Here is a 7,286-nt window from a genome sequence, read left to right as displayed (position 1 = left end):
CCCTCTCTCTCTCTCTTTACTCTTTTATTCCCCCCCATTTTTTTCCCCTCTCAAAGGTACCTGGTTCTTTTCAACCCTGTTGAGCAGGAGCGCCTGTGTGTGGTGACTGTGCTTGTGAACACAGTCAGGGTGAGGATACTCACTGAAGATGGACAGACCCTCCCTGTGCAGCTGAGCGCTCAATGGAGCACTGCCACTAAAATAAGTGCAGAAGTGTTTGAGGTAAGAGGCTTTGTTCATGTGAGCAGCTAAAAACTTTTTTTTTTTCAAATAAACAATACCCACGGTCTCTAAACCCTGGGAAATCTATATATTGATTCAAATTATTGAATTAAATAATTAAAAAAGAAATTAAGGTAATGAAAAAAGGTTGTGATATAAGAGCAGTAAAGGTGTACTGATAGGACTTGTTTTGATATTTTGTCCAGGCTACGTTCATGGTGCGTCTGCCGCCCCTTGGCCTTGCGGTTTTCCACGTCTATGACTCTCCAGATTCACCCATGACAATCAGATCTGACACACTTCTCCGACTGCCTGGAAGGAACGCAGCTGCTCATGCGGAGGACCCTCTTCCTGTTCGCTCTCAGCTGTCTGACTCACAGACCTTCTACATCAGCAGTCAGTCTCTCACACTTGGCTTCTCAGGAACCACAGGCCTGTTGGAGGTGTTCACATTTTCTTACTTCTTTCTTGCTCTCCTTGTATCTAGTGGATGATTTATTTTGATATTAAAAAAAAAAAAACTTTTTTTGAAATTCCAAAAATGTCTGTTTTCCCCAACGTTAACATGACATGGCTCTTTCTTATCATAACATTTTCAAATGTTTCCTCTGTTTTCCATCCACAGAGTATAAAGTATAAAGATGATCCGCAGGAGGTAAAGGTTCAAATGCAGTTTGTGGTTTATGGTACTCGCCCATCGAAGGACAAAAGCGGGGCTTACCTCTTCCTCCCCGATGGCAAGGCTAAGGTATTTTCACCACGCAATAACTTGTGCATTGTGCGGCTGTGTCAAGCTGAGAGAGCTGCGGGGGAGAAAGGATTTTCCGCTTTATCTATCTGCTTTACTAAAAAACAACTTTCTTTGGAACAAATATGATGCTTATCCTTTGGCTTTTACTGACGATTTGTCCCTGCAGATATTCCCCAAAGGATCTTTTTGAAACCAGCTCACAATTTCTCTGTATTCTTTCCCTCACTCAGCCCTACCACCAGAAAGAACCCGCAGTAGTGCGTGTGGTCGAAGGTCCTCTCTTCTCGGAGGTGGTGGCACAATACCAGCATTTTCAGCAGAACATTCGCATCCACAATGTTCCAGGTAAAAAAAAAAAAAAAAAAAAAACACCACATGGTAATGTGGAATGCTGCCATTTAAATGATAGTTCCATCATTTAATTTAGTCACAAATGAAAACGATTCATAAAAAGTTTTGTTTTTTTTTAACTTTTAAGGAGTGGATGGGCTGTCTCTAGACATCACGACCATGGTGGACATAAGAGATCTGATCAATAAGGAGCTGGCCATGCGACTGGTCACCGACATCCAAAGTGGAGATGTTTTCTACACAGACCTCAATGGTTTCCAGGTTAGTTTGTTCACATTTTGGAACTGACGGCAATGCATCTGAAAATGAACTTGTTCACGTTTTGACATTTTGGTTCTTACAAACATAATTGTTTCTTTGGCTTCGTTTGTAAAACGTCTGTACTGAAGTAGTCACGCAGAGAATAAATAACACCCTCACAACAGCAGGGCCCCGTGAGCTGAACGGCATGTCCAGGTGGAAGGCACAGCCTTCATGCACATACGTGCTTTAATGAGCTTTGTCACAGTGTGACTCTTTAAACTAAAAAAAAAAGAACAAAAAAGATTTTTCTTGTTCCTGTTTTTACCTGACAATTATAATTCTCCATTGATCAAGTAATGGAGTGTATTGTCTACCCCGAACTTTGAGTACTTTTGAGTAATTATGTGAAGAAAAGTGAAATGTACTGCCGGGTCCAGTTACTGCCTTAGAAATTTTAGATTTGTTTTAAATCATATAATCAAATCTTTAACAGACTTTATAATTTTTCACTGCGCTGCTGACCACCTCCAGGTGCAGCCACGTCGTCGCCACATGAAACTGCCATTGCAGGCCAACTTTTATCCCATGCCGAGTCAGGCCTACATCCAGGACAGTCATCATCGCCTCACGCTGCACACAGCTCAGTCTTTGGGGGTCAGCAGCTTGGAGACTGGTCAGTATCATATTTTTAAAACTTTTTTTGTCTTGCTCATCTCTAATGTAGACATTGATAACTGCTTGATTCTTTATCTGAAAGCTGTCATCTCTGTCCATCCTGCTCTCAGGTCAGCTTGAAGTGATTATGGACCGACGACTAATGCAGGATGACAATCGTGGCCTGGGCCAGGGAGTCAAGGACAATAAAAAGACGGCTAACCGTTTCCGTCTGCAGCTGGAGCGCAGGTCCACAGGCAACCAGGTCAGTATGGGGGAGGAGACCATCATGAAGCTTGGATGAAGTGTGTGTTGCCCACTCATGTGAAGTTGCACTTGTTAATTCTAATGATGTTCTGTCCATCTTTCTGCATATTCATTTCTTCTATCTTTTTTTGTGATTCTCATTACCGCCCCGTCTGTTATCCTCTCAACTCTGATTGTGTTTTCTATTCTCCTCTTTTTCCACTTCATTGTCTTCAGCATGATGGTGTTTTTGCCAGACTGTCCTCATTGTTTAGTTCATTCGTCTCCATGTTCCTAACTGATGGAGTTCAAGAGGTAACGCTGCCTAGGCAACAGTGAAGAAGACTTTTAGCCCCCGTCATCGTTCACACTCTAGCACCAGCTTCTTTTTTTTGTGCCTTCCCTCTCCTTGTAGTGCTCCGTATTAGATCGTGCTATTGAAAATAACAAATGATGTGATTAATCAAGTGAAATAATGCACTTTTGGCAGAGAAAAGAGGGCAGCGGCGCAGTTTTTATGACTGCAGCTCTGATAAAACTGCTGCTCGGCTGGCTGTGGCCCGACTCAAAACATTAAACGTTAGGCTTAAATTAAAATTTGACATAGTGTTTCTGCTGTAACAAACCCAACGTAGATGGATTAGTTCTGTGTGTGGAATAGAATTAGGAACATTTGTCCTGTGTTGACAGTAATAGGGAGCCGTTCACATAAACATCTGATAAAAACATGGAAAAACAAAACATCTTACAGGAGATGTGTTGGACTGGGAATTGTATTATGTGGAAAAAAACGAGATTGTTTTGAACCAGAATGTTTAAAAGAATTTAAACACATTATAATCACATTAAAAATACATTATTATATATATATAGGGCACCAGTGGAACCATATTTACACCTCTTTGTGTAAGTGGCTTTGGATAAAAGCGTCTGCTAAATGTAAATGTAATTTTACTAGTGTACGTTTTTTCTATTCTTCACCTTAGAAATCTCTACAGCAGGTGAATAATTTATTATTATTATTACCTATTAACATACTTCTCATGCCCTCATGAGAAGTAACCCAACTCTTGATCTGTTTCTGGCTTGAAAAAGCTTTAGATGAACAAACCCTAATGACTGCAGTGTCCCAGAACATCATTTTACTCCTTTGATTTTAATCTACCTCCACCTTTCTTTAGATGAGGGACAGCACAACAACAAGCTTCCCATCGATACTGAGCCACATGACCAACGCCATCCTGAATCACGAGGTGTTGGCGTTGCCTGTTCTGCCCAAAAGACGGGGCATTCCACCTTTGCAAACTTTCGCTCCCCTCAAGTCCATCCTTCCTTGTGACTTCTTCCTCGTGAACCTGCGCAGCATCCAGAGCCAGGTGCGTACACAGGCGTAACAATGAGCAGAGTTGACATTCAGGTTTTTATTTTTACTGACGTGTCTGTGTATCTGTGTCTGTGTGTGAGAGCAGTCGGACCCACATTTACCGTCTCCACATACAGCCTTAATCGTTCACCGCCTGGCAATGGACTGTGGCCTTGAATCTCAAAACCTGGGTTTCAACTGCACCACCACCCAAGGACAGGTTAGTATTTGGACACTCAAAACCAGGGTTTTTAGATGAAAGTATAGAATTAATGAAAGTGTTTGTTGCAGCAACAAAAACCAAACACACCAATAATCACCCTCCCCACGTGTCAGTTGATGGTTCAGTACCCAGTTCAGTCAGAGGTCGTTCACCACTTTTGGCAGACAGGGATAAGTCAACTGGAAATGTAACATTAGTGCACAGTCACATGTTCACGGAGAACAGCAGTGGACTCAGCACACAGCCCTGTGGTGCACCTGTGTGATGGTTTAGTGCAGGTGGGGCCAGAGGTTCACTTTCCGATGGCTGTTTGTGATGGGATCAAGGAACCAAAAGAAGTCAGTCAGTGTGCTTTATTTATTTATTGAATATTTACTCTGAGGATCAGTCTACAAAATTGAAGTATAAATCAGTTCTATTAGATCCAATGAAGCGACTTACAGCATCTATGAAGAAGTAAAATATAGTGAAGCAGTAACAGTTATTAGATGTGCTCATTTAACAGTAGCTTAATAATATGACACTCATAAAGATCATTTTATTTTACTGTTGATACTAAAAAGATATTTTGTTGCCAAAACTCTGTGGCAAACACTCCAGTGTATCGGCTGCAGGTTATTTATAAGTCCCACAGTCGGCTTTGCTTAGTGTTTAACAATAGTGTTGGAAGTTGAGGGAAAGTTCCCAAAGAATGACCATTACTCACTACAATCAATTTTTAATTTGGGTTTTGCAATAAAAAACAAAAACAACAAAAAAAAAAACAAAAAGAAATTTGTAAAAAAAATTATTTAAAATATAAAATATAAAAACATTATTTTCAAACAGGTAAAAAAAAAAGACAATATTTGAATCCTCACAAACATTTTCTCAAAATCATAAGGTGGGAATAGGTGAAAAATCTGTCCTTCTCACAATGTGATCATTTAAGTACTTTGGATTAGTACTGAAGTAGGAGAGATGGACACGTGCATCTTCAAACACTAGTTTCATCATCATAAATAATAGTTGAATCAGGCCGTGGCCTAAAAAGGCACCATGGTCCACTGCCGGTAGGATTGAAATAGTCTGTTTTTTAATAGTATACAACTTTAGACAGTGGTCTGAATCTGGATGTAAGAGATTATAGTCACACATCCACAAGTGTCAAGCAAAAAACAATAACACGTCAGTGAAGATCTACTAGTGTGATGTTCTACTCTGTCCTGTTCTGTAACACATGATTACAAACAGCTCGGACTTGACCCTTAAATGCCCTTCTCTCTTCCCTTCCTCTGCAGCTTAACATTTCGGGCCTTTTTAAGAATCTAGACCTGCAACTCCTCCAGCCCATGTCCTTGACTCTGATGCATCCTGGGATGCCGCTGGCCAACGACTCCATTGTCAGTCTGGACCCCATGGAGATTTCAGCCTTTAAAGTCAAACTTTGCTAAGAGCTGTCCTGACTAGAAAAAACAACAATAATAAAAAAAATACAAATAAAACCCAGTCAACTCTTCAGACCAAAAGCCAGGCCTGGGTTGGGCCACAGAGTGTACTGCAGGACCCTGGGTTTGGCTATATGACTCAAACAGAACCAGAAGCACCTACAGGAAAGGGGGACACTTCACTGCAACAGTACTGAGTGAACAGCAGGGGGCAGAGAGTCGCTGTTCCACAGCAGCAGCAGCAGTGATGTAAACTGTTAGCTGAAGATCAGCTGAGGAGGCTGTAGTAGCTTGTCAGATGCATCATGGGGAGGAAAAAAAAGGTTCTTGATTGGTGTTTTATTCTGACGTCTTTCCACAGTGGACTGAACTACTGAATGTAAATATTCCAAAAGTCAAGGAAAAGGAGGACAGAGCTGTCACCGGTGCAAACGTCCGAGTGCAATTTCCAAAGCTTTTTTTTTTGTCGTATGCATTTCCATGTTTTATTGTGTGCAATGAAGTCACGCGCCACAGTGAACTTCTTCTTCTTCTATTTTTTTTTTTTTTATATACATATTGAATCAAATGTCAACTGCACTTACTTTCTAAACTGGTTGTGACATATGTGAATGCGGCAGAGAATGTCTGGTCTCTCCATCTCAAAGCTATCAGGAGAACAGAGCTCTGTCTCCAACGGCCACTAAATGTCCAGGATCTCTAACCGTGCTGATGAAAAAGTGATAAATGTGATCATTAGTCCGATCAAAGGATCGTTTACCTTCTGTTTCCTCGTTTTGCTCCCAGACTCTTTCCAGACTTTGATTCTCTCTTTTGCTTCACTTGTTCCTCATCTACACCACAGTGAAATACCAGTGTGTGTGTGTGTGTGTGTGTGTGTGTGTGTGAGTGTGTGTGTGTGTGTGTGTGTGTGTGTGGAGGTAACAGTGTGCACTGTCAGGGACCATTCGTAGTTGCTCTGTGGTTTGAGCAGTTGATCTTAAGTTATGGGGAGAAAAGCAAAGGGACAGTTGAACTAACTGACCAAATAAACAGTTTTCGTCATCAGTACCAACACTCGACCTGTCGTCACAGTCTATACTTGCTATTTCATTTGTGCTTCTGATGACAACATGACCTCTAATCCATTGTTTCCTAAAGACTGGGTCGTGACCCTCAGGTGGGTCGCAAGAGTTTCTTTTTTGGGTCATCTCGCATCATGTTTCCCAGTTTACGAATAATGTAATGAGGTTTGTGACTTTTAAAATATGGGTCCCCAGAAAAAAAGTTTGGGAAACACTGCTCTAATCATCCTCAGTTGTCGTGGGTTTCTTTCTTTTTCCTTTTTTGATTGTTTTTCCATCCCATTACAGTTTTAGAATAAATTCTGATAGATGGAAATGCATTTAAAACAGAAAGCAGCAGCTGTCCGATCTAGTTACTATCATTTTACTTTGTTATAAACTCAGGCCCTGCACCATACTGGAATATTTGCCTGTTTTCACAGCTGTTGTTCATTTGATCTAAACACAGTGGGGCAGTTTTAGAGAATTGAAAGAAAAGACCAATTTAGTGCGTTGTTTTCATTTAGATCCAACACATTATGGATTTGTTTTCTGTAACCTTGTTGCATATCTTATCTTTGGTCCTTCGTTTTCTCTACACATCAGTGTTCTGTAGAATCTAGACTGATCACTGATTCTGGAAGAACAATATCTGCATTTTCTTTGTACTTTCTTTTTTACAATAATATTCTGTCATCCATGTGTGGCAGGTTTCTTCCAGCCTTTTGTGTCAAACATTTCAAGCAGACCTGTTGAGTCTCAT

At 40.8% G+C, this 7,286-nt stretch overlaps 1 protein-coding gene across 2 annotated transcripts in view; it reads left to right on the top strand.

Annotated features, from left to right (window-relative positions):
* The window catches only part of man2a2 (mannosidase, alpha, class 2A, member 2), a 14,438-nt gene extending 8,652 nt beyond the window's left edge, over positions 1-5,786 (top strand). The window contains exons 14-24 of one of the 2 annotated variants that reach the window (XM_017033276.2): positions 57-222; positions 429-665; positions 848-970; positions 1,204-1,318; positions 1,452-1,585; positions 2,099-2,240; positions 2,353-2,486; positions 2,705-2,782; positions 3,649-3,843; positions 3,937-4,050; positions 5,334-5,786. In XM_017033276.2, coding sequence (XP_016888765.1) covers positions 57-222; positions 429-665; positions 848-970; positions 1,204-1,318; positions 1,452-1,585; positions 2,099-2,240; positions 2,353-2,486; positions 2,705-2,782; positions 3,649-3,843; positions 3,937-4,050; positions 5,334-5,486 — 1,591 coding nt within the window. In that variant the 3' untranslated portion in view covers positions 5,487-5,786. The remainder of the gene's footprint in view (positions 1-56; positions 223-428; positions 666-847; positions 971-1,203; positions 1,319-1,451; positions 1,586-2,098; positions 2,241-2,352; positions 2,487-2,704; positions 2,783-3,648; positions 3,844-3,936; positions 4,051-5,333) is intronic. The other variant, XM_008312528.3, reaches the window with a different exon arrangement.
* The last annotated feature ends 1,500 nt before the right edge of the window (positions 5,787-7,286 follow it).

This window comes from Cynoglossus semilaevis, chromosome 6 (genome assembly GCF_000523025.1).
Source record: "Cynoglossus semilaevis isolate Cse_v1.0 chromosome 6, Cse_v1.0, whole genome shotgun sequence".
NCBI lineage: Eukaryota > Metazoa > Chordata > Actinopteri > Pleuronectiformes > Cynoglossidae > Cynoglossus > Cynoglossus semilaevis.
This window is presented reverse-complemented; position numbering and strand designations above follow the sequence as displayed.